The sequence below is a fragment of the Dama dama genome, chromosome 20, assembly GCF_033118175.1.
Source record: "Dama dama isolate Ldn47 chromosome 20, ASM3311817v1, whole genome shotgun sequence".
Classification (NCBI taxonomy): domain Eukaryota; kingdom Metazoa; phylum Chordata; class Mammalia; order Artiodactyla; family Cervidae; genus Dama; species Dama dama.
The window spans coordinates 112,319,892-112,347,798 of record NC_083700.1 but is presented as its reverse complement, the minus strand read 5'-3'; the positions used below and the strand labels follow the sequence as shown (position 1 = coordinate 112,347,798).

Below are 27,907 nucleotides of genomic sequence, written 5' to 3'. Positions count from 1 at the left end.
TTACAAGGGAGGCTAAGAAGTCTAGTAGCTAGCAAAGGAGACTAGGGCAGATATTGCTGACTAAGATCAACATAATTCATCACCATGGGCCAGGCCCATTATCGCAACAAAGAAAACCCAGGCTTGTTAGGTAGGAGGAAGGAGAACAAATATTGGGTAGGAAGTCCAGGGCTGGCCCCTCAAATACAGATGTGGACGTGTCAGGGAAAAGCATCAGCATATGGAACAGAAGATGCAAAGTCCTGCAGAGAAGCTGAGAGGAGAGGGGTGTGTTATTCAGGGTTCTCCAGAGAAACAGAAGCAAGAGGATGCGGGGGGACTGTGTGTGTGTATATATATATAGCCTTAAAATAAAGATACACAGGATTTATTTTTTAGGAAATCAACTCACATAACTGTGGCAACTAGTGAGTCCAAAACCTGAAGGGTAGGTCAGCAGGATGGAGACCCAGGAAGAGCTGCAGGTCTAGTCCAAAGGCTATCTGCTAGCAAAATCCCTTCTTGCTTGGGGGACATCAGTGTTTGTTCTATGAAGGTCTGCAACTGATTGGATGAAGCCCACTCAAGTTATGAAGGGTCATCTGCTTTACTCAAAGTACACCAACTTAAACATTAATCTTATCAGAAAACCTCACAGGAACATCCAGAATATGTTTGACCAAGTATCTGGGGTAGCATGGCCCAGCCAGGTCCACACATAAAATTAACCATCACACAGGGAGACAGAAAAGAAAGAGGTGGCAAGACTGAGACACAAGTTGAAGGGGTCTCTATAAAAGCCATATGAGCACATACATACATACTGGGTTGGCCAAAAATTAGTTCAGATTTTTCCACAAAATTTTATGTATGGGTTTCCCAGGTGGTGCAGGGTAAAGAACCCACTTGCCAATGCAGGAGACACAAGAGATGCGGGTTCAATCCCTGGGTCAGGAAGAATCCCCTGGAGGAGGAAATGGCAACCCACTCCGGTATTCTTGCCTGGAAAATCCCACGGACAGAGGAGCCTGGTGGGCTACAGTCCATGGGGTCGGCACAGAGTTGGACACGACTGATCACAATACCAATATATGTATAACTGAATCACTCTGTGTGCCCCAGAATCTACCACAACATTATAAACCAACTACATTTCAACTGAAAAACTATGTTTAATTTTTTTAATTTTAAATATAGAAAAAAAAAAAAACTAGGTGAGGGCAGAGAAGATAGATCACTGGAGGGCACAAACTTGCAACCAGTGAATAGGTAAGTCCTGGAGATATAGCCCACAGGATGGTGATAATAGACAACAGTGCTATACATGAACATCAAACTTTCCAAGAGATTCAAAAAACTTAAGTATCTACACCACAAAAAAAGAAAAAATCTTGCAATTCTGTAACACGACAGAGGTGTCAGCTAACAGTACGATGACAATCGTATCACAATATATAAATGCATCAAATCAACATGACCTATACCTTCAACTTGCACAGTATTATGTGTTTGGTATATTCCAATTTTTAACGTAAGCAAAAATTAACTTTTAAGCTAAACGGCCCAGCCGGGGCCCCTCAGATCATCAGAGTACCCAGGCACCACTGGAGTAGCTGTGTTTTGCGCCCAGGTTGATGGAGGAGATACAGGACCCCTAGCGACAGAGGTTATGGGGGGGAAGCCCCTTATCCCCAAGGAATGCACAGAGACCAGCATCAGTGCCCTGCACTGCCATTGGGCATGGAATTGGATGCTTTAAGCCGAGGTTAGCATCCTTAAGAAGTACAGAGGCTGCCGCTCACACTTAGGTTACTCGTCTGCGTTCACTTATGTGACAACCTTGTCTTCTCTGGACCAGCCGGTCCATCTCTGAATTTAGAAACCAAAGATTTCCCTGCATTCTCCTCAGTTTCAAGTCAGGTCAATTTATAGTCAACCAGACTCTCTATTTAGATGAAGTGAAGAGGTACAGTGGTGTATTAACAGAACGTTAGAAAACGTTCCTTTCAACACCACAGATATTTGCAAGCCCAATCTTAAGGAAAAGGATTTTAAACATTCAGGACAGAGTCTCACTTTGACAAAAGAAGATGTTGATCAGCAGTGCCCTGGACAGCTTGACTTTTTACAACCCCGTGCTCTCTGCTTCTCCTACTCACAGACGCCTTTACTGGCCCCCTCTCTAGGATGCTATCGGAGGCCTTGGGGAGATTAATTCCCGTCTCCCGTGGAAGGGAGCGGGGAGGGCTGCTGGCAGGTGGCCAGTCCCCGGGGCTGTAGCTGACCAGTTTCTTCTATTTATAGGCACGCCCACAGCCCTGGCCACACAGCTGCTGGCTTTGGACTCAGTTGAGAAGACCGATTTGGTTAACACACAGGCGACAGTACAATGTCGATCTCTGATCGCCTTCCCGATTACCCGGTCAACTCAGATTTCGTAAGGAAATTAAAGTCAGCCCTGGAAAGCAGGGATGAGGCGAGACTGAGGGACTTGATCTGCGCTGACGTTCGGCACGTGGACGCCGTGATAGAACTGGCCAACGACGACTGGATGAAGGACCCCTCCGCCCCGCTGCCCCCCGGGGTGCTCGTAGGTAACCGCCACGTATCTGCTGGGTTCCCCACTGTGCACGCGCAAGGGGTGGGCTTTGGAGTGTGGAGGGCGGATGGTTGAAACAGGAGAACGATACATGGCCAGCTCTGTGATTACTATTTATAAACATACGTACATGCTGCCTATATTGTGTATACATATATGTACATAGCATATACCTGTGTGTATATACAGTATGTATCATAGTATATAGCTAAATGTCATAGTATGTATACACATATTTACTATGTATATACACAGTATTCATATACATATACTAGGTTGGCCAAAATGTTCCTTCAAGTTTTTCCATGGCATCTTAGGGAATAAATAATATATATAGGTACCATGTATATAAATATATATAGTATACATACAGATAGATATACATATAAGGTATACTATAAGTATATACATGTTATATATATATATATATTTATATATACTATGTATACATACATATGTGTGTGTTAGCTGCTCAGTCGTGTCCGACTCTTTTCAACCCCAAGGACTATAGCCTGCCAGGCTCCTCTGTCCATGGAATTCTCTAGGTAAGAATACTGGAGCGAGTTGCCATTCCCTTCTCCAGGGAATCTTCCCAACCCAGAGTTCAAACCCAGGTCTCTCACATTACAGACAGATTCATTAACATCTGAGCCACCAGGGAAGTCCTTATACATATGCACACACACACATACACACACACAGTATATATCTGTGTGCTGCACAGGCAATAATTAAAGCAATAAAAAAAGTTTAAAAAGAGAAGAATTAAACTATGGCATCATCATCCCAACACAGGGCCTCTTCTCATTTCCCCACTCTTTTTCTGAGCTAGCCTGTTTGCATGTGTAAGTTCCCTCTACTTACGTTCGTGGGGTAGATATAGTTTTTTGCTCTGCTCTATTGAGTTAATATACCTAAAGTGTTTGCCGTGTTGCTACCTGGTCTTCTTAATTTCAATCACCTATTGAGGTGATTAACCACGAAATACTTAAACCAAATTCCTACAAGAAGGGACTGTGCGTTTACATTTTTACTATCAATAATACTGTAATTAGTGTCTTTATTAGCATTCATATGCTTTTTTTCTTATTCAGGGTTGTGTCCTTAGGATAAATTCTTAGGAGCAGTATTCCTGGGACAAGAATAAATTTTCCAAATTGTTCTCTGAAAGGATTTCTATTCCATCAGTGAGTGTGTGTGTCACGTCCCACCCTGAACATTACGGGTGATTAATACTCACATTTAAATCTCCAATTTAGCCAGCGTACCCTGGCCCTTCTCTAATGCTTACTCACCCGCCCTCTCTTTACTGCTCAGGACCAAGTCTTAACCACAGGGTTTGGGTTCTCTTTGCAGACCTGTTCACATGTGACTTGTCTAGTCAGGTCCTGGGCAATATCTCCTCATGTCTTTATATGCTTTTTGACATCTTGTAGGTCTCCTTCATAGATATAATACCGTTGTCACACTTGCTGAAAATATTTTCCCTGACCTGAGATTAACTTTTAATTGTACCAGGCTGCTTCCCAGCTTGTCAAGTGTGCCCTCTGCAAGTCTGTCTTGACTCCTAAAGGATGTGCATGGCTCCCCTCCCTACACGAGACAGATCCTTTTCCAACATACGTGTGTGAGTGCACACACCTGTGTACCATTGCATGCACGTGTACCATCACACACACACACAAACACGTGCTCATTCATGCAGGCAGGGCACCAAAAGGGAACACACTTGGGCCCTTGGTGCTGGCGAGTGGAGCTGTAATGTGATGAAGGGCAAGATCAGAGCATGGAACTTCCGGGCAAGATCGGAGCCTGGCACTTCCGGGCATGATCGGAGCCTGGCGCTTCCGGGCAAGACCGGAGCCTGGCACTTCCGAGGGGGTGATCATCCCTCTGCTCCTCCCTCCCCCAGCCTCCTCACCCCTCCACCACCTCCGTGTCCCCTGTGCTGCCTTTCACGGGGGGTATAAGCAACCTGCAGAAGGCTTTAGGGAGAAACCAGCTCCTGCTTCTTCTTTTCCTTGGTGTTTCTGATACCTGGGCCCCAGTCAGGGTGAGGGCCCAGCAACCATGTGCCCAGAGAGCACTCCGCCTCTGTTCCGACCTTAGCTCTGCCTGGATGGGGCGGGTCCTCACCGAGAACGCATCAATCCAGAAGCCTGCACTGGGGCGAGGAGGGACTCTGAACTCCTCCACTGCGCTTCCCAGGAGTGCTGAGCTCTAGATTCTGCATTTGCCCTCCCGAGCCAGCCTGCCCACTGCCCAGTGCCCGCTCCTGGGGTGACTTGGTGAGTCGCGTTCTCCTGGCCCCGAGCTCTCTGACCCCTTGTTGGGTGCAGCTAAGGCCAGGTTCTGCGAGGAGCGGGGAGGGCAGAGTATTTGCTCCGGGGACCTGTCCCTGCCAGACGGCCCCTGTGATCTGGCTTCAACGTTGGGCTGAAGGCTCAGCCCCCAGGTGTCAGCTCTTACCTCTGGGCTTGCCCCTTCAGACACAGGCACTGGGGCTCCCAGGGTGCATCTGGAGACCCCATCGCTTCCCTGAGCCCTGCATGCCCACGAGATGCCCTGGATCCCCGCCACCTGCTTTCTGCCGGGATGCTGGCTGGAGCGAGTACCCGCTCCTCTTTCACAGACCTATCCCAGAGGGTTAGGGCTTTGTATATTTGAAGTCCCTGAGTTAAAATTTCATTTCTTGTTCTTTAACAACAGATGTGTGTGTGTGTGTGTGTTGGTCGCTCAGTCATGTCCAACTCTGCGACCCCAAGGACCCCGCCAGGCTCTTCTGTCCATAGAATTCTCCAGGCAAAATTACTGGAGTGGGTAGCCATTCCCTTCTCCAGTGATCTTCCCAACCCGAGGATCGAACCCGAGTCTCCTACCTTACCGACAGATTCTGTTTACCATCTGAGTTACCAGGGAAGCCCAACAGCAACCTTAATTTGTTCTTTCTTTATTCACTTTATTCTGGGGTGCGCTGGGTCTTCATTGCTGACTGCTGGGTTTCTGCAGTTTCGGCGCACAGGCTTCTCACCACGGTGCCTCCTGTGGTTGTGGAGGGCGGGCTCTAGGCCTCCCGCTTCAGGAGCTGCTCCAGGACCACTCTGGCGCGCAGGCTCAGCAGCTGTGGTGCATGGTCTTCTTTGCCCCCTGGCCTCTTGGCATTCCCTTGGATCTCCCCTGACCAGGGATCGAACCTGTGTCCCCTGTATTGGCAGGCAGATTCATAACCACTGGACCACCAGGGAAGTCCAATCTGTTCTTTTGATTCATTTATTAAATAGCAGAAATATTTTCACAATAGGACACACAGTCAGTGCTACACGTTAATATAAATTACAGGTAACATCTTACTATTTTAAATAGCTAAATCTCTCAGTATTAATAACATATTTTTATTAATCCAGGATAAAAATCTAGCCTATCCAACAAAAAGTAAAATATCGTTTATTTTCACGTTGCTGATTTCCCTGCGCCATCTTTATTATCCCCACCTTTTTACTGCGCACTTGAAACCAATGAAATTTGTGTGAAGGGAGTCCTATTTCCCCCCACAGTGAACCTATAGGTTCTAAATCACACCCGTATATTCTTCTCCCTGCCCAACGGCACAATTCAAAAGGGCAGGGACAGGTCAGTGCTGCTGACTTGCTGTAAGGATTTGGGCTTGTTCTGGGTTGTTTTCTATCAGGATGCTGGTAACTGAATGATTAAGCTCATGGCCTTAGGGCACATCCTGTTACCAGTGATTTTATTGCAGGGGAAGCAGTCTGGGCTTGAACCTGGGGTGGAGATGCATGAGGCAGCTGACGTGTGAGAATAGGATTTGAAGGCAACATGACAGGTTAGGAAAGAAGATCTAGTTAGGAAGTGATGGAAGGCGGGCGCCCAGGTCCAGACAGTGAGCTAGATAAGTGACAGACAGAGATAAGTGACAAAGCTGAGAAACGCTGGGAAGGGCTTAGCGGACAGGGACACCAAGTCAGACAGAAATCAGAAGGATCTATGACTGTGATGAGGTTTGAGCTTTTGCTGTGAGCCCAGCAGAACGAGGGGAGACTGGAAACAAGAATAACACAGAGGATGGCACCCCAGGAGTGCAGAGCCCACCCGGGGTCGTCACAGGTAGCCTGTCAGGGGCCTCAAGGAGCCTTGGAGTGAAATGCTCCAGTGGGAAGCTTGGGTTCTGCCGCCCACGAGCTGTGTGGCCTCAGAGAAGTCGCGTTCCCTCTCTGAGTCAGGGCCTTTACTTGTCACTAGTGCGTGAGGTTTGATTACTGCTTCCCAAGCAGGGGTCCCTGAGCAAAACTCCATGGAGGAGCAGACTTGGGACGCGGTCCCTGGAGACCCATGCTGTTGGAGGATGCTGGAGGACAGGATAAAGGCTTGTGTGGTTTCACCAGCAGTAGGGGGGTGGCGTGGGAGTTGGCAGGTTTGGGGGAGGGATTGGTGGTTTGCAGACGCTCTTTGGGAAATATGGCTAGAATCACTGTTGAGGCCCCGTCCAGCTCCATGCTTCTCTCGAGCCATGATCCCCAAATCTCACTGTCTCGGCCTAAAATGGAATGACGCTGCCTTTTTCCAGAGTGTGGGAGTAAACGGGCTCTTTTCCAGGGGAGGGGTAATTGTGAGTCGTCGGGCAACACACCTCAGAGGAACAACAGCCATTTGCATTCAGACGGACACGTGGGGGCTTTAGAACGTGTGGCGAGTGGTCAGAACTTGGGGCAACATCTTGAAATGCCGCACACGTTGGGAGTGGATACAGGAAAGAATTTCAGTTCTCCCAAGGAGGAAGGCAGAGACCAAGGGATGATGAGCAGAAAGACGGGGAGGGACCCAGCAAGGGGCAGGCTCTGAAGATGCCCCCAGACCAGGAAACACAGGGCCAACGATCAGGCTGAAAGGCGTTTCAGGGGAAAGGGAGGCTCAATCGTCCATCCCAAGGATAGCCTTGGTTGAAAGAACTCCGAGTACTATTTACAGGATGATAATTTGCAACAGTAAGATAAGTAGCCATTCTTTCTGCTTGTCAACATAAATATCCAGGGACCATGTTTTGCTCAGTGAGATCCCCATGCTCGTGTGTGAGCTTATTACTCCTGCAAAATAGAGCAGAAAAAAATAATTATTATTTATTTCTGCAGATCCATGTCAGCATCCCAGTAAAAGCATAGGGAAAAGAGGTACCAGCCAGGAAAATGGCAGGAATGACGTGTTCTAGAGAGCCCTTCAGGTGTACATGGGGCCCCTTGCAGGGGGAAGAGGACAAAGGAACTTCAAAATTCAGCCTCAGCAGATAACAGGGCAAAGTGCCAAAAGTACTTGCCCTGCCTGGCATGGGGCAGAAGAGTGGGCCTCAGTCAGGTTTTCCCTTAAACATGCAACTCACCTGTGCCCTTGAGAAGCTGCCTGCTGTCCTGCAAAGATGTACCTGGGATGCCCCGTGGGGCGGGGAAGTGCATGGAAGTCTCTAGCGGGCATTCAATCCCAGTCAGACTCAGACTGGCCCGCTGTGAGGAACCAAGGAGGTTGTCCTGGAGCTGGGCAGTGTGTGTGTGATGAGGGGAACAAGCCTGAGCTCCAGTTCATCCACAATCTGCTCCCTCGTCTTTCCCACCTACCCCCTCCTAACAAAAACCTCCCCGCCAGGACAAAACCCAGGCTCACCTAGACCACCGTTTCTCCTAGATCGTATAGAAGGTCACTTCCCTAGAAAGCCCACTCTGCCCACCCAACACACAGACCCACCTCCTCCCACCACGAGAGCACAAAGCCCTCAGTCTCCATTTCTGAAACACAAAACCTTGCTGAGCTAATCTTTATACCCACTGAATGTTTCATTCTCAAATATGACCTCCTTGAGGTCAAGACCTTTGCCTGGTGTCCAGAGCCAGGCAGAAGGTCTTAGCCCTCTGTGTGTGTGCTCAGTCATTCAGTGGTGTCCAACTCTTTGTGTCCAACCAGACTCCTCTGTCCATGGGATTCTCCAGGCAAGAATACTGGAGTGGGTGGCCATTTCCTTCTCCAGGGAATCTTCCTGACCCAGGGATCGAACTTGCGTCTCCTGCAGCTCCTGCATGGGCGGGCAGATTCTTTACCACTGAGCCACCTGGGAAGTCTAAGAAGGGCTCAAAGTCTGGATGGCCTGCCTGCATGGGCAGGCCAAACTCCTTTGCTAACATTCAGCCAGGTGGACACAGTCTACACTTCCACAGACACGATTGGAGTGAACTCTTTCTGCAAAGAAATATTTGATTCTACTTTCTGCTAAAGCCAAGTTTGTACTGTTTAGTATTAGCAACAGTGGACACAGTCTGCATTTCCACGGACATGACTGGAATGAGTCATTACACAAAGAAATATTTGATTCTGCTTTCTGCTTAAGCCAAGTCTATGCTGTTCAGTATTGGCAACAATGGAATTATTTGACCTCACCTCTTTGCAACGCCTATCAGCTCACTGACTTGAGAGAACACAGCAAGAGAGAAAGGATGGCGGGGGAGGGGTGGAGAGACCCTGCTTGCCCCCCAAATGCATCAACTGTACAATTTGGTAACTGGCGTAATCAAACTACTTAAGAAACAACTGATTACTAATTGCTATTATTAAGGATGTCAGCATTCCATGATTTTGCTGCTGATATATTATATACAAGTCAAGATGCTACTTGAATTCTTGATTGAAATAGAAAAACTAGAGGCATTATGTTATGTTTGGGGTAATGGTATTTAAGCATCTGGAGGCAAGTTAAAGAAATACTAATTGGGTTTTTATTAAGAGAGCTCATGCCGCCGCACATATAGGTGGAGAATAAGTGTGGGTTAACATGGGATGGACAAGGGCCCAGTGGTGTCTGCTGGTGGAATTCGACTCTTCATTCAGTCAGCTCGATATTTAGCATGCCATGTGGTCAGGGCTACACCCACCTCCTTCTGCATGCAGGGGAAGGTCCCCCACGGAAAACTCAACAGTTGAATGTAAGTTAAATAAGCACAACTCCCACCTTGGAGGACTCACATTTGAATGAATGACAAGCGCGTGTGCATCGACAGTGTAATGGACAAGACAAGAGACTGCCAGTGACGTGACCTGGGTTCAAACCTGGCTCTCCCACTATCTGTGTGGTCTTTAACCTGTATGGTCTGTTCTTTTATCTGAACCCTAATTTCCTCACTTAAAACTATAGGATTGTTGGGAATTCCCATGCAGCCCAGTGATTAGGACTCAGAGGCCCAGGGTTCAATTTTTGGTCAAGGAATTAATCCCGCAAACCACACCATGCAGCAAAAAAAAGAAAGAAAGAAAGAAATGGGATTAGTGGGGTCATCTCTCAGGGTGCTTCCAAATGGGACAAACTGGAACTCTAAGACCGACATGTAGTATTTTTGGAGATGGACAAAAACCCTGTTGCCTTCATGGGTGTGTAGAATGGGCCCCACTTTCATAGGAACCGTCGGCTCCAAGTCAGATGGGCAGGAAAGGTGTCTCCTGGTGAGAGGTGGGTTTATGAGCTTGAATTGCCAAAGAGCAGCAGCCTGGGCCAGAGCCAGCCTTGTTCTGATCGTTAGGAGAACAAGTCTGCAGACTATAGACTGTCCATGCTACAAGCAGCCCCAAGTGGAGACAATGATGGAGGAATCGCGTGCAGTGAGGGTTCCAGTAGGTCTGTTTCCCAAGGACTGCTGTCTTTCCCATTTTCCCAGCAGAGGAAAATGAGGCTCAGAGAGGTTGAGTTCCACATCTCAGGTCCCACAGCTGCAGAAGGGGAAACCCAGAGCTCTTCCCACCTATAATTGTCCTATGGCTGCATGCCTATAATTGTCCTATGGCTGCATTCACAGACCGGGACACCAGAGTTCTCACATTCCCTTACTGGGCAACAGTCAATTAGGAGCAGCACACAAACCAGGTATGTTCCCTGACTTACAGTCAAGGGTTCTTGACACAAACCCACCCCAAGACATGTAGCTGAAAGATCCATGAAAAATGTCCCCATGGAGGCTGTGACAACTCTTAGAATTTACATTACACACACACATACAGGCACACATGTGCGCAGACACGACATCAAGAGCATGGAGTCCATCACTTCAAATAGTTCAGAGTATTAAGAAACACTTTTCAAATAGTATTAAGAAATACTTTACAAATAATAAGAATATTAAGGGAAAAAAATGAGTGAATGAGTGGGGTGTCTTGGCTGCAGAATAAAAACAAAAATGGACAGCAGGAAGTCAGTGATGGCGAGGAAGGATGGGGAGACACGGGCTCTGCTGTCTTGGCTGCAGCCCTGATCAGAGCGTGTGGGGGCAGGGAGACCCTGCTCGAAGCAAAATGAAATTAAACCTTTCTAAGTACTTATAAATCAACACCTAATGACACTATCCCACCACCAGCCGGAGCATTGCTCTTATTACTTTGATTCACAAGCCAGGAAAAGATCCGGAATTATGCACAAATTATTGTCCCATCTTCTTAATTAACGCTGATTGCAAAATTCTTGCTAAAGTCCTTGCTAACAGACTCAATTATGCGCTGCCTGAATTGATTCACCCACATCAAGTGGAATTTATTAGAAATACACTTTCCTACAATAACATCAGATTATCTTTGAATATAGTTAAATTATTTAGGAATAAAATAGTTCCAGCAGCAGCCCTTGCTTTAGCTTCAGAAAAATGTCTCCCACCACCTGGAATGAAGATAGTCCTTTGCTTTCCACCAGACACACACCCTAAGCTCTTTTTTTCCCCAGAAGCAGGTTGAATCGCTGTGATGAGATGAGATGTATGCCTTCGAGCTAATGGTCCAGCTTCAAAGCATATGGGCAGGAAGAAAAATCCTGCAGGGTCAGGTCTCAGCTTCCCCCGGTATGAACCGTCACTGCCTGTGGAACACAGTGAAATTGCAATTAGACTAAATCAGGATATTTTCAGAATCAAAATTGAGAAACAGGCTAATAAAGACATAATGTATGCTGATGACACACTTCTATTAGCATCATTCCCCAGCACACTGGAGGGGTTCCAAAGAACAAAAAGAAAGGAAGATGAGAGGGAAGGTGCTTCTCTGCCTTTCCAGGAGGGCAGTGGTCCCTGCAATGGAACACCCTGCTCAGGATAAATATTCCAAGGAAACCAACTGGAAACAGCAAATGCACTGCCCATAGCCTGGTACCAAATACTAAGCCCAGAACCTGGGCATTGAAAAGGGTCTGGGCTCATCCTAGTGGCCGTACCTGGGCACAGAGTAGGTACATAGTAAATATTAATAGACAGAACAACATATGGAAGACACTAAAAATCTCCTGGACTGTCCCTTGAAAGACGAATGTGCATCTGATGGGCTGTGATGGAAAGGAAGGGGCCTGGACAGAGGGAGCAGATGTGCAGCATACAGCCCACCCCCGCCAGGGAAGTGGGACCTGGCTGGAAACAAGGTGTGTAAGTCAGAGGAGAAGGAGGAATCCCTGGGCGAGCAAGTTGGGATTGTATTGTGCGAGGCCACAGATTCTAGACATAGGCATTTACATGTGTTGGGAAAGGCAGTGAGGAGCCATTCAGCAATGGAATGAGGTCATCTAATCTTGAAAACGTTAAAAAGTCTCGCATAGGTAGGAAGGATAGAGGTGGGGAGACTGGTGCCCTGAGACCAGCTAAAAGCACCCACTTCCGTCCTCCTTTACCACCAGAGTCCCTGTGGCAACACAAGGTGCCTGGCTGGAGAAAGAACAACACCATTCCTCCCTTGAAGCCAGGGTGGCCGCGTTCTCATCAATAAAGGGCCAAACAGCAGCTCCAAGATGACAGAAGAAAGAGTCAGTGAATTTGAAAACAGATTAAAAGAAAGTATCCAGTCTGAAGATCAGAAAGGAAAACGATTGGAAATAACATGAACGGGGGCTATGGGACAACACAGATCTGACACATTCAGACAGAATCCAAGAAAGAGACGAGAAGGAGAATGGAGCAGAAAAAGGGTTTAAAGGAACAATTGCCAAATGTTTCCCAAGTTGGATGAAAGATATAAATTTACAGATTCAAGAAGGTTAGCAAGGGCCCCCCTGGTGGCTCAGTGGTAAAGACCCCTGCCTGCCAATGCAAGAGACACAAGTTCCACCTCTGACCCGGGAAGATCCCACACACTGTGGAGCAACTAAGTCCTTGCACCATAACTACTGAGCCTGTGCTCTAGAGCCGGGGGGCCACAACTACTGAATCCATGTGTTGTAACTACTGAAGCCTTCGTGCCCTAGAGCCTGTGCTCTACAACAAGAGGAGCCACTGCAGTGAGAAGCCCTCAACTCAGTTCAGTTCAGTCACTCAGTCGTGTCCGACTCTTTGTGACCCTGTGGACTGCAGTATGCCAGGCCTCCCTGTCCATCACCAACTCCCAGAGTTTACTCAAACTCATGTCCATTAAGTCAGTGATACTGTCCAATCATCTCATCCTCTGTCATCCCCTTCTCCTCCCACCTTCAATCTTTCCCAGCATCAGGGTCTTTTCCAATGAGTCAGTTCTTTGCATCAGGTGGCCAAAGTATTTCAGCTTCGGCATCAGTCCTTCCAATGAATATTCAGAACTGATTTCCTTTAGGATGGACTGGTTGGATCTCCTTGCAGTCCAAGGGCCTCTCAAGAGTCTTCTCCAACACCACAGCTCAAAAGCATCAATTCTTCAGTGCTCAGCTTTCTTTACAGTCCAACTCTCACATCCATACATGACCACTGGGAAAACCATAGCTTTGACTAGACGGACCTTTGTTGGCAAAGTAATGTCTCTGCTTTTTAATATGCTGTCTAGATTGGTCATAACTTTTCTTCCTAGGAGCAAGCATCTTTGAATTTCTTGGCTAAAGTCACCATCTGCAGTGACTTAGGAGAAGCCCTCACACGGCAACAAATAGCCCCAGTCACCACAACTAGAGAGAAGCCCGTACAGCAGTGAAAAGCCGGCAGAGCCAAAAGTAAATAAAGAAATAAGCAATTTTTAAAATTTAAAAATTTTTAAAATAAAGAAGTTTACCAAACCCAAAGCAGGATAGACACAAAAGAAAGAGACAGATGTGTGCCTGGTACCCAATGCTCCACTGCTGTTGAGTCAAATTTGCTATGAGAATTAAGAGCACATTTCACTGAAGTGAGGGGTGGAAAAAGTATGCAGAGGAAGATGCAATCACTTTCCTATTTGAGGTTCATGTGACTCTCCTGCCTGTAAGCCTGCAGGCGTTCCTTACTGCGTATAGCAAAGGCTTGCAAACTGTTGCCTGTTTTTATAGAGTTTTATCAGAACACAGCCCTACCCATTCATTTACATACTGTCCATGGCAGTTCTCATGCTACAATGGCAGAGCTGAGTAGTTGCCACAAAGGCCATAAGATGCACAAAACCTGAAATATTTATTATCTGACACTTTACAAAAAAGGCCCAGCAACCCCTGTCCAACAATGAACAGTTCCAATTTTATAGCCCGTGTCTGAGGGCTTAAAATATGTGCTGTGAACGAACCCACTCCACCACCTCTCCCGGCATCTCTTCACCCACCCTGTACTCCAGTGACTGGTCAATACGGGTGCTACTCACAGCCCACTGAGGGTAGGGCGTGTTCCATAAAGTGTTCGCTGTGACAATTGACAGCAAACCTTTAGAAACATTGACATCAAGACAGTTAACATAATACCCACATGTGTGATTACTGGACTTGGAATTCTGCCTTTTTTCCATTTTGTTTTTTCTTGTAATTAGTTTTAATTGTGTTCTGCAAAAGAATCACTCTATGACAAATTGGGACCAAAAAAAAAAAAAAATCCTTGGACTGTCCTGGTGGTCCAATGGTTAAGATTCCGAGCTCCCAATGTCCAGAGTGGGAGTTTGAGCATCCCTGGTCAGGGAAGAGCCTGTATGCCACATGGCCAAAAAATTTAAAAATAATAAAAAAAAAATGTTTTTAATCCCTAGTCCTTCACCTGAGGTGGTTGAGAAACCCTGGTCTGCCCCAGGCCTCAATGACACCCCCCCCTCCGCAAGCCCTCTTGCCCCTCCTGGCCTTGGGACAGGCCGTCTCTGCTGCTCCGTCTTCACCCACTCTGGCGACACGCCCACCCGTCCTTCCAGGTGGCCCTGTTCACAGCCAGGTGATGTGGCTTGCAGGGTGTTTGCTGGGCATCCACACCTGTGAGGGGGAGGGGAGAGGGCTGGATGGGCAGAGGGGAGGTTGACCTGCAACCCAGGCCCCCCCCACATCTCGGCCAGGCCCCAGGGGAGCATTAGAGCTGACCCGGGTCATGCTTTCCCCACATGAAGTCACCATGGCAGGACCCGTCTACCGGCTCCCTCGGTCTCTAGGTCTGCCCCACTGGGGGCTGTCCCTTTGGGAAGGAGGTGGCTCTCTCCCCAGAAGGAGCTCACAGCGGAGCAACAAGTCCTCCCTAATAGCAGCGTCTGGGCAGCGCACCTCTGTGTCAACCAAGGTCTAGGCCCTCAACTCTGATCCCCAGACCTGCTGGCGGTGGCTCACTTTCTCCCCAGGTCTCCACTCTGCCTGCCTGGTCTCCTAAGCGCCCACCCTCCAGACTGCACCCTGGGCCCCACCAACACAGCCTTGAGGTCAAGGATGCTTGCCTCCTGTTCAGCCCGGGATAACAGGACACAGGTCCCCCAGCTCAGGCCAAAAGAGGAAAACAGACACCCTCAGGGACCATGAGCCATCTTTTCCTTCAATTCCCTCTGTACTTTACTCAGATGCCACCTTCGGAAAAAGCCTGTCCCACCCCTACTTCCTGTCATTCTCATAACTTCCGTGATCCATTCTCATCTTCACACCTGGACACCTATCCATCAGGGATCTCACTCCACTTGCCAGCTAATAGCCATCTAGTCTCGCTCTCTCTTACTAAGTGTAGCCCTCCTTAAAGGCAAGGATTTCTACTCTGAAGCTCTGTAGGCCTCTGGTACCTGAAAAATGCCCCCATCCATGTACACTCAATATAGAATATTTCCAAATGGTATAGAAATTTACCTTTCCACCTGCAAACTCTGAAATATGTTTCACTAAACTCTTCCAAAACTTGATTTTTTAAAAAACCTTTCAGAGGACTTTCCTGGTGGGCTTTTGGTTAAGAATCCACCTTCCAATGCAGGGGACTCAGGTTCGGTCCCTAGTTGGAGAACTAAGATCTCACACACCGCAGGACAACTAAGCCCACTCGCCACAACTACTGAGCCAGCATGCTCTGCATCGTGTTCTCCAAAACAAGAGAAGCCTGGCTCCACAACTAGAGAAGCCCCTTTGGGCCACAACTAGAGAACGCCCATGTGCCGCAACAAAGACCCAGCACAGCCAAAAACTTTTTAAAATTAAAAATCCTTTCACAATTGGATAGATGAAAAAGATCTCTTTTTCTAACTTGCATTTCACATTGGTAAAATTGGATGTTGTGTATATGTTTTGCAGTCATTTCTATTTCTTATCATGCCTTTTATTTTTCTGTTGGAAATTCAAAGTTCTCTCTCTCTCTCTTTTTTTTTTTTTTTTTTTGCAAACAGAAAAATAAGGTCAATGAACTTTCAATCCATCAGACATCACTGGGCTGGCTTTGCTCTGTGCAGAGCTGCAAAACAACCAAGAGACCACCGGGCGTACCCCCCCCCCAATTGCAGGATCAGTAAGCTCCTCATTTCTAGGAGGGATGTAAAGGATGATGAGATATAACCATCAGACCAAGCCAACTTCAGGAGAGAAGCATTTTGCTCCCTGTGTGAGATTCATAAAAAACAATCAGTCTGAACAGGCAATTTGTCTCAAGAGGCAGGAGCTGCAATTTTATCATGTAATTAAATCCCCATGACAGTTGTAAAGAAACGCCATCACCTTTATCAGGGAGAGCTTCAATGAGCTGCTCTCCTGCACGGTTCCCCAGAGTCTGTAAATGTCCTTCCAGGGCTGTTTACTCGTGGTTGTGCCCGCCGAGGACCAGGCTACTCCATCTCCCCCTCGGCCACCGTGAGGGGCGGCGCTCAAGGGCACCTTCACTTCTGAGCATCCAGAAGAGCCCTCCTGGACTCTGGATGAGAGCAGCTCTTGACCTTTGGATGAGATGGCATTTCTGATGAGAAGTGACCGTGTGGCTTGGCAGGATCTGCCCCGAGCTGGGTCTTACTCTTTGGAAATAAGTTAGCGACACCCACCCCCCGCCCCTATTGTATTCTTCCACATGATGGGAATGAGATTTCTTAATAATGTGAAATCAGTACAGACAATTTAAGTCATTATTAATAGATACACTTGGTCTGAGGAAGTACGATGCTTTAATGTTTTGTTAAATGAGGTGTGCTGTGCTAACATTGTTATTTGGAGAGAAGGTTAGGATACGTCCATGTTTCGGATGCTATGTCTGTGTGACTGGCTTCAGGGAGTGTGGATGTGTCCTGGGCTCCTAAAAGCAGAGTCTTACAGGACTTCTCTGGCCGTCCAGTGGCTAAGGCTTCACCCTAAGATGCAGGGAGTGAGTGTTCGATCCCCAGGCTGAGAGCTAAGACCCCACATACCTCCTACCAAAACACAAAATATAAAACAGAAGTAATATTGTAACAAATTCAGTAAATGCTTTTTAAAAAATGGTCCTGAAAGAAACCAGAGCCTTCCATACCTGCCCAGCTTATTATTTTTAAGAAATGTTTTTAATTTTTTTGTGACTTGCTTCTTCCACTTACATATTTTTTGATGTATAGTTGATTTGCAACATGGTGCTACTTTCACAGCAAAGAGATTCAGTTATACATCCATATATATATTATTTTTCAGATTCTTTTCCCTTTTAAGTTATTACAAAATTTTGAGTATATAGACTTCCCTGTGCTGTACAGTAGGTTCTTGTTTATCTATCTTATATATAGTAGTGTGTATGTCAATCCCAAATTCCTAATTTATTCTCCATGGTAACCCTTGGTAGCCCTAAGGGGAAAATTGCTGTCATTTTAAAAAGCTTTAGGGAGGGGGAATGAAGGAGGAGTGGCCTTTAGAAATTAAAAAAAGGAGAGTGAGGATCAAAAACCGTGTGAAAGGAAACCCATAGTAAGACGGGGCTTCCGTGCCCGGCAGGGTGTTATGCTTAGTCGCTTGGTTGTGTCTGCCTCAGTTTGACCTCATAGATTGTAGCCCACCAGGCTCCTCGGTCCACGGGACTCTCCAGGCAAGAATGCTGGGGTGCGGGCCATGTCCTCCTCCAGGGGGTCTTCCTGACCCAGGGATCGAACCTGCTTCTCCCTCACTGGCAGCAAATTCTTTACCACAGAGCCACTGGGAGGCCCAAGCCAGGTGGTACGAATGTGAGACTTAGTCCCTGGGTATTTACAGAAACGATTCATGTAGGAAGCAGAAAACTGACCAGGATAACGGGATGATACATTGGCATACTTGAGAAAGTGCTCAGACTTTCATGATGTCCCCAAAGGGGATGACATCTTGCCTCACTGTCCATTTACTCGGACACTAGACCCCAGAAGGAAGCTAGACCTTGGCCTAACAGCCTAGGAAAGAATCCACACAGTAGCCCTTTTCCAAGAGCACATGGAAACCATGCCTCGTGGCCCAAACACATGGAATGTCGAAGCCCCAAAGAAGCAGGCTGACCCTGTAACAAACCCACTAGCTTCACATATCAGGCTCAGCTGGGTTTTCCACAGAATATCATCAGAACTCATCCTCTGATGCTTCTGATGAAAAGAAAATCAATCATTCATCAATTCAATGGCAGGATGCAAAGACCCTGATATCACATGAAAATAATAATTACCATTTGAACACTAGCTTTTGTTTATCTCATTATCATTGCAAGGTGGATTTTTTTTTTTTCATCTCATTTGATTGAGAAGCAAAAATTCCCTCTTGTTAGCTACCAATGCTACAAGCCTTGGTGGGGAAACAGTTTTTGTGTCTCCCACGGACAAAACATTATACTTGTAAGTCCCTAACATATTCTCTACAACGCTGTATTCACATCCGGTGAACTACCTGGCCAGCTCTTAGAGAGATTTAGTCTGTTCAGATTCTGGGCTTCCCTTTCGAGCAAGGGCTGCATGTTAGAGGCATCTGGAAAGTCTCTCACTTGGCTGATTCTCAGGCTGTACCCTCCAACCAATTACATCAGAATCTCTCAGGCATCAGTGTTTCTAAAGCTCCCGTGATTCTGGAATTCAGCAATGCTTTACATGTACCATGTATGCTATTTCTCCAGTTTGAGATTTTTAGCAAGATTTTCCTAAAGAATGACTCGTATTTTCTCCATCTTCTCTGAAAGATTTTCAGTCTTATCTATGCCTACCATATCTATGCCTACATCTCACTGTATTTTAATGAGATAAACATGTCACAAAATAAAATTATCTTAGTCCACCCTGACTTCTTCCTAGTGACCCCAGAGCTCCAAGTGCCCCCACTTCTTTTCTAAATACTTCCAATCCAACCTTTTCATGATCCATTTAGGGACCTTGCCCAAGACTGATGTCAGTTCAGGCTTTGAGGAATCAAGTTCTCTTCCCATTTGAAAACTAAAATTCTCATCTCCTGGTCCTTCTTCTGTTTTATTCAGTTCCTCAAAGATTTTGACAATTGCTGAGCAACTTTGTATGTAAATTCACTCTTGAAAGAAACTGTTTTTCATATCAACTGATGCAGGCAGAGAAGATTAGTCATGGGTTGCATCTTGAAGGCTATATGTTGCCTTTAAAGGAAGCTGAGAAGGTGAGAGTGATGAAAATGAGATACAGACAGTCCTCTGCCTATAATTTAATAGAATTATTTCATTTTTTGGTATTGAGCTGTATGAATTCTTTATATATTTTGGATATCTTACCAGACATCTCATTTGCAAATATATTCTTTCATTCAGCAGGTTGCCTGTCTGCTTCATTGATGGTTTTGATGTGCAAAAGTTTTCTAGTTTGAATAGGTCCCATTTGTTTTTGCTTTTGTTGCCCTTGCCATAGGAGACATATCCAAAGAAATATCGGTTAGACTGATGTCAAAGAAGTTACTGCCTATATTTTCTTCTAGAAATTTTATGGCTTAAGATCTTATATTTAAGAGTTTAATTCATTTTGAGTTTATTTTTGTATATGGTTTAAGAGAGTGGCCCAGTTTCATTTTTCTCCATGTAGTTGTTCAGTTTTCCCAAAGCCATTTATTGAAGAGATGTTTTCATATCACATACCCTTGCATCCCTTGTTGTAGATTCACTGACCATACGTGCATGGGTTTATTTCTGGGCTCTCTATTCTTTGTGTCTGTTATTGTGCCAGTACCATACTGTTTCAATTACGTAGCTTTGTAGCTAAAGCTGTAGTAATTAAAGTCTGAGAGTATGATACCTCCAGCTTTATTCTTCCTCCTTGAGATTGCTTTGACCGGGAATTCCCACATGTCCAGTGGTTAGGATTTGGTGCTTCCACTGGGGCCAGGGTTCAATCCCAGGTTGGGGAACTTAGACCCTGCGAGCCTCTAGGTGCGGCCAAGAAAATAAAATTTAGAAAAATAAAAGGATTGCTTTCATTCTTTGAGGTCTTTTGTGGTTCTATACAAATTTTAAGATAATTTTTTCTAGTTCTGTGGAAAATGCCATTGATATTTTGATAGGAATTGCATTGAGTCTGTATATTGCTTTGCATAGTATGAACATTTACAATATTGATTCTTCCAATTCAGGAGCACCAAAAATCTTTGTTTGTGTCACCTTCAGTTTCTTTCCTCAATGCCTTTCCATTTTCTGAGTACAGATCTTTTACCTCCTTAGGTAAGCTTATCCCTAGGTATTTCATTCTTTTTGACACAATTGTAAATAGGATTGTTTTCTTCATTTCTCCTTCTGATAGTTCATTATTAGTGAATAGAGATGCAACAGATTTCTGTATATTAATTTTGCATCCTGCAACTTTACTGAATTCATTTCTGGTTCAAGTACTTTTTTGGTAAAATCTTTGGAGTTTCCTATATATAGTCTTATGTCATCTGCAAATAGTACCAGTTTTACTTCTTTCTTTCAATTTAAATGCATTTTCTTTCTTTTTCTTGCCTAATTGCTGTGGCCAGGACTCTGTGTTTCTTGAGGGTAAATACCTTTTTGCCTCTGAATCCCCCAAACCCAGCAACACATCCTAGAACATAATATTACACAAATGATTATTGAATGAATAGGTGAATGAATGGGTGGACTTTGGGCCATTGTGGGAGCTTTTTGTTTGTTTGTTTACTTTGACTTTTTTGATGTCATAGTTACACATACAGCTCTTTTTCTTTAAACAACAACCCTGCTATGCTCCTGATAATCTCCGTGTCCTACTTATGAAACCAATTCCATCTACCATGAGCTATTTTTAAAAGCTCTCACAAAGAACCAAGTCTGTTTCTGGACTACTATTCCCTACCCACTGAAATCAAGCTTGGGTATTTAGGGCACTGTTGACAAATATAACACTTGGAAAGCTAAATTTAGCATAGAACACAGGATAGAATGGCTCTTATCACTGGACTCACCTCCAGGCTTCCACCCCTTTTAAAAATAACCCATGACAACATGCATCAGGTACAAAAGAATGCTCCAGTTTAAAGCACAGTCTCCAGCTGGATCCTGGATTATAGTTGTACATGAAAAGTCTTTCAGAAATGTATCTATTTACAAACTATCAGCCTGAGAATATAACTGGGCAAAATGGCTATGTTTAAAGAAATGAGATATCCAAAGAATTAATATTGCTATTGAAATGAATAAGGCAGTGACATAATTGGGAAATGAAAAGGGAAGAGTCAAAGGTTTTGTTTAGTGGACATTCTAGAAGGGAAATGGTCTTCACAGTGATGCATCATTCTCTGTACGCTGCTGTCTCTTGTGTCCAATGAAACCTGTGTGTTCCTTGCAAACATGATCTGTATACTCTAGCATTGCATTTTCCACAGCACCCAGCAGTGTTCGCAGTCACCCCCATCCCCTACGCTATCTGCCATCCATGTGAGCTCTTCAGCCTTCAAGACACAGTCAGCTCAACCTATGTGCCTGCACAAAGGCAACACAGATGAGCAGACAGACGGCCACACCTCTCCTGTCCCCTTCTGTAGAGGAGATGTGGGCTTTACCGTCGGAAGAAGCTCCAGGCCTTGGGTCAGCCTGTGGAATACATTTATGCCTGTAAATCAGGTCTATGATGAGGGTAAAACACATCTTTATTAAGTTATGCTGCTGTTTAGTTGCTAAGTCAAGTCCAACTCTTTGTGACCGCAGGGACTGCAGCCTGCCAGACCTCTTTGTCCATGTCGTACTAAAATATTCGTGCCTGGCCCAGGCAAGAATATTGTAGTAGGCTGCCATTTCTTTCTCCAGTGGATCTTCCCTACCCAGGGATCAAACCTGTGTCTCCTGCATTGTAGCTGAATTCTTTACCGCAGAGTCATAAGGGAAGTCCCCTTATTAAATCACAAAAGCCAGTGTTAGTTGCTGAGTCGCGTCCGACTCTCTGTGACCCCATGGACTGTAGCCCGCTAGGCTCCTCTGTCCATGGGATTCTCCACGCAAGAATACTGGAGCGGGTTGCCATGCCCTTCTCCAGGGGATCTTCCCGACCCAGGGATCAAACCCGGGTCCACATTACAGGCAGATTCTGAGCCTATCTGATACAGCCTATCTGAGCCACCGTAAGAGCCTCCAATTTCCCGTCCACCCTTTACTGCAAGTTCCACTAAGAAAGACCCAGGGGCCTCTGCTGGGTCCCCCTTTTCGTGGAAAATCTTGATGAAAGGGGCACCCCAGGGAATATAGGACCAAAATAAAGGCCCAACACAGAGATCCTGCTCAGGCTTCAGAAGGGCTTAAAGAGAGTAGGGAAGGTCAGTGGGCTGCTCTGGGGAGTGGAGGAGACTGAGAGAGAGGCACGTGGGAAAAGAGGGTGCCTAGGAAGTCCAGATGCGACTAAGGAGGTGCTGCCTCATGAGCCCTGTCCCTTGATGTCGGAGCTTTTTTCCTGCTGTCTCTCTGCTGGGTGTTTGTCTGCAACACCATGTAGCGATGGGTCCCTAGGCTACCGCTGGTACCCAGAGGATGGCGGCCACTGATATCTCCACTCCCTCCCCCCGAGTCTCTGTGCCTAACTCTCCTGGGCACCGGCTCCACGGCTTCCCCTCCGAGGACCAGGCCGCCCCCTCCTGCCACCTTCCTCCCTGCAGCCTCTGGGCACATGCTTTGTTACAGCTCACAGCTTCCGGGAGCCCCGCTGCACTGGCCCTTCCCAACTTCCTGGCAGGGGAAAACCAAGAACTGGAAAAATATGTGAGAACTGGATTTTATCTATGCTACAAGAAAAAATAACCTCACTAGTCTTTGTTTAAATTTTTTATTGAAGTATAGTTTATTTACAATGATTCAGGGTTACAGCAAAGTGATTCTGTTTCATATATTATATATATGTGTGTGTGTATACATATATATATATACATATATATTCCTTTTCAGATTCTTTTCCATTATAGGTTAATACAAGATACTGAATATAATTTCCCGTGCTTACAGCCTTGTTTATCTGTCTTATATGTAGTAATGCGTATCTGTTAATCCCGAATTCCTACATGCATACATGCCAAGTCACTTCAGTTGTGTCCGACTCTTTGCGACCCCATGGACTGTAGCCCACCAATCCCCTCTGTCCTTGGAATTCTCCAGGCAAGAATACTGGAGTGGCTTGCCATGCCCTGCTCAAGGGAATCTTCCCGATCCAGGGATCAAACCCATGTCTTCTGTGACTCCTGCATTGCAGGTGTATTCTTTATTGCTGAGCCATTAATCCCAAATTCCTGGTTTATTCCTAATTTATCCCTGTCCCTACTTTCACCTTTGGTAACCATAGCTATGTCTGTGAGTCTAACTTCTTTTTTTATAAATAAGTTAATTTGTATCATTTTTTTGGATTCCACATATAAGTGATATATGTGGCTTTCTCTGTCTGACCCACTTCACTTATGGGGTGATGTATGATAATCTCTAGTTCCATCCATGCTGTAGCAAATGGCGTTCATTCTTTTTTATGGCTAATATTCTTATTATATATGTGTGTGTATGTGTGTGTGTGCATGTGTATACCCACATCATCTTCTTTATCCATTCATCTGTTAATGAACATTTAGGTTGCTTCCATGTCTTGGCTATTGTATGTAAATAGTGCTGCTATGAACACTGCAGTGTATGTATCTTTTTGAATTAAGAGTTTTCATCTTTTCTGAACAAATGCTCAGGAGTGGAATTGCTGGGTCATATGGTAACTCCACTTTTAAACCTTATTAATGTTTAGACAATAAAATAAGCCCTGAACTAGTAGCCAGTAACTAGTGAGTTACTAAGAAAGAGCTGTTACCATTCATTAAAAAAAAAACCGTGGCATCTCTCATCTTCAGCAAGAGAGGCACATCTTGGGATAAGTTCTCAACAGCTGGAAGAAACCCGCAGGTCCCAGATGATGGTGCCTTTGGGAATCCCCAGTCTGTCCTACCATGGGGCCTCCGCCCGGGACACCTGTGCAGACCTGGTCATTCACAGTGTCCGGCTGGGTCTCCCTGACACGGCCTCAGGGCCGACACCACCCTTGGAACACACATCCGCTCACCACTGGCCACAGCAGCTAAGGAAGAGGATGAAATAAAAGAAGCCATCCTACACAGCAGGAACAAGCTGCCCGCCTATTTCAGGCTGTCTGCCCGCGTGTTGTGGAGAGCTGTTTGGGAGACACACAGATGGGCCTGGCTCTCAGAGTTCACATGTATACAATCGCAAGGGGGTGGCTGAGCTCTTTGGCGTCTCAGTGGTCACATGATGCTGGTCATACCGAGTGACGGTTATCACATCAGAGCCCACAGGAGTTATAAATACACCACCACCCAGCCCCGGCTGGATGACAATTGAGTAATGACAATAGAAATAGCTCACACTCCAAAAGACCATCTTTCCCCTTCCTGGAGAGCTTTTCTGAGATCATCAGCATTGCGATGGACAGACGGCCAGAGCCAGTTCGAGGGAGGCTTCAGATCTTTCAGAAGATGGAAAAAGAGCCTCAAGCAAGAGCTGGGTCGCCGGTCCTCCAGTACCACGCTGCCTTGGTCACAGGAGACCTGGAGCATCTGAAGCCCCTCATGGACAAGTTCTTCCAGGATGCCAACGTGGTGTTTGAGATCAAGAGAGATGAGATGGTGTGGCAGGTGAAATCCCCGGCCACGTTTGGACTGTCAGGTACCTTTGCTCTTTTAAAGTCCTGTTATTTTTAAGGAGCTGCTAACACATGTCTGAACATATAGCTGCAGCATGTAGACTGCTCACCAGGGTGCTGCATTTAACATGCTTGAAACAAAGACATCGACAAGCCAAACTCTGCGTGTACGATTTTTCAGACAGTTTCTAGGTGATCAGATACGAGCGATCAGATTGGAAAAGCCAAACAGTGGGTGAGGAGTGCCCGTGCGATGCTGGAAGTGGCCTCTTGTCTTTAAAAAGAGATCTGGTTTGGGTGTTGATCTGCCAGAGCCTGGATCTGGCAGCCAGGGGGTTGGGAGATAAAGCACACCCTCCTTCGAGTGTGCCTGGAGCGGGCCCCCGGAGGGCAGGGCTGCACATTTCCTCTGTGAATCTGTGAACTCCAGGGCAGAAGCAGGCACAGAGCCAGCCATGGGCAGGGCGAGACCTCAGGAGACGCTCCTCCTGGATCCCAGGGCAGCCCGGGAAGGGGGAGGAGGGGGAGAAACCAGAGGGCCTCAAGTCCTATATCCCTGCATTCTTGCCACCTGGACGCTGTCGCTATGCACCGGGCGGGCAAACATGCCCCCAGGTAGAGAGAAGCCCGTTGCCCGCATCTGGGGTGGACGGACTAGCTGACCACCAGGCTGCAGCGTGGCTTCCTCGGCTGGAGCTCTGCCCTGGCCACCCTTCCGCCCCTGCCTCCCGATGCCACCCGTTTACCAAGAGGGTCCACATGTTGGAACCCGTGAGGATGCAAGGCTCTGTGATCAGCGGGCCAAGGGCCAGGGCCCCGAGCTCTTGATTCGTGAGCTCTGGCAGACCAAGAATGAGGGTGGTTTCCAGAGCACTGACACAGTCTGCCTGCACCTCACACGGGGAGAAGGGAATAAACCCAGACCCTGCCAAAGGGCTAAGCAGCTCAGAGCAGCCAGCGAGGCGGCAGGGGCTGTGGGGAAGCGGGCACAGGTCTAGTCTGGGCATAACCCCTCCCAGCCAAAGGCACCCCAGCCTTTCCATGTCTCCTCTCCCTCACCTGTCCCAGATCCTGTCCCAGACGGGGCATGCATCTTCCTCCAAAGGGCTATGGGATGATCCAATCAAGAATGCCAACTGCCTGAATGCCTGATTAATGTATTTTTTAATCACATGCTTCATGGCCCTGGACACACTGGCAACATGCTGGAATGATGTAATTTCAAATAGATATTAGTGTCAGCTCGTGGTCTGAATCAAAGTTTCCTTCCTCTTTACCGCCTTAATGTTTCCACCCCTAAGTGTGCTGTTTTTCTGTGGTACAACTGTACGACAGGAAATCAGAGCACCCTGGCAGGGAAGGGATGTTGAGTTATTACCGAGCAAAGGGCAGCCCGGAGCGTTGGTGCTGGCCCGTGGCCTCAGCACGGGCTGGGAAGACAGGATGGACGCTGCTGGCCTCCACGCTCCTTCAGCTCGGCCACCTGACTGCTCCACACTGGTCCAGCAGCAGAGATGACCCAGCCCAGGCTGAGAACTGGGGCCCCCATGCTTCCTGCGGCCAATTCAGTGCCTCATGAAGGGAGCCATTGGGAAGGGAAGACACAGGTTCACAGTCGCCAGCCCCTGGGTGCCACACCCACGATGGAATGCTGGCCCCCTGGAGCTTGTGTCCCAGGAAACCATTCCCACGGAGGATGATGCTAAGGAGTAGCTCAGATGGTAAAGAATCTGCCTGCAATGCAGAAGGCCCGGGTCCTATCCCTGGGTCGGGAAGATCCCCCGGAGAAGGGCATGGCAACGCGCTCCAGTATTCTTGTGTGGAGAATCCCATGGACAGAGGAGCGTGGTGGGCTACAGTCCACGGGGTCCCAAAGAATCAGACATGACTAAGAGTCTAACACTTTCACGCACACACTTTTCACACATCACGTGGAGGGAAGCCTGCTTCTGTTTTGCTCCTGGTGGCAGAGCCTGGAGCAGGGGAGGGGATTATAAGAAGCGGATTGCTGATTCAGGTTTCTGGACTGAGAGAGCTGCCTCAGAAGGGGATTCTCTCGGAGGCCCGATAGAAGCTCATCACCGTCTCCAGGGACCTGGAGGATGGGGCTGGCCCTAAGCTACGGCAGAGCTAAATGGCCATCCATGGCCTCTTCCTATGAGTCCAGGGGAAGACTTTGGCATCTTAGCTGGGTGAACAGAGCTGCTGATGGTGGGTGGAGTAGAGCTGGGAACTTAGCATGCCCTAGTAAATGGAGCACCTGCTTCCTGGCCCCTCAGTACCTAAACTTCCTATCTAGGGGAAATGAGTAGAATCAAGGAGGAGGAGCTGGCCCCTACAAGAATGTATTCTCGCCTGGCGAATTCCATGGACAGAGGAGCCTGGCGGGCTACAGTCCATGGGGTCGCAGAGAGTCGGATGTGAATGTAGGTCACTCTTATCATCAAGGGCCAGATAAATGCCTCCATCAAATCAGACCCAGTGAAGACAGGGGTCAATGTAGAACCACATCCCCGGGGCCTCCGGCCACCATCACCCACCACCAGGACGACAGGCCCCTCTTCTCCCAGCAGTACACAACCTCCAGGCTGGGCCTTGGGGACCCGGGGTCAGGCTAGAACCCTGCACTGCATTGAGGTAGGTAATTATGAGTGGTCTTTCAAAACTGCTCAGCATGGGTCCCATGAAGGAGGTGGCCTGTGAAAAGGGTCTCCTCCACAGCTCATTACAGCCACGGTATCGATTCTTCCATCATAATCAGAAGGCATCCCTGCCATGTGAAATCCTGTCCCTTGAAGTGTATTCACCAGGGACAGCTCTCCCCATTTCCAGGAGCGCTCATGGCTGCTAACAACCTTCCACGGGCCTTTTGAAAGCCCAAAGTTTTCAGAGAAGTGAAATGTATAGCTCCTGCTCCATTCATCCTTCAAGAAAGAGCAACCTTACACACACACAGACACACACATGCGTGCACACACAAAACCCTAAAAAGCGCAAAGAAACAAACCAGGATTGTGCTCAATGCAGACCACCACATCAAAGGATGCTTCTGAAACCCGGCCACTTCCAAGACAACTAAACTTTCTGAGTCCT

General features: G+C 47.0%; 1 protein-coding gene across 1 annotated transcript in view; it reads left to right on the top strand.

The window, feature by feature from the left end:
- The first annotated feature begins 2,368 nt into the window (after positions 1 to 2,368).
- The window catches only part of ASB18 (ankyrin repeat and SOCS box containing 18), a 71,724-nt gene continuing 46,185 nt past the window's right edge, over positions 2,369 to 27,907 (top strand). Inside the window, exons 1-2 of the mRNA XM_061120124.1 lie at positions 2,369 to 2,573; positions 24,715 to 24,837. Coding sequence (XP_060976107.1) covers positions 2,369 to 2,573; positions 24,715 to 24,837 — 328 coding nt within the window. The remainder of the gene's footprint in view (positions 2,574 to 24,714; positions 24,838 to 27,907) is intronic.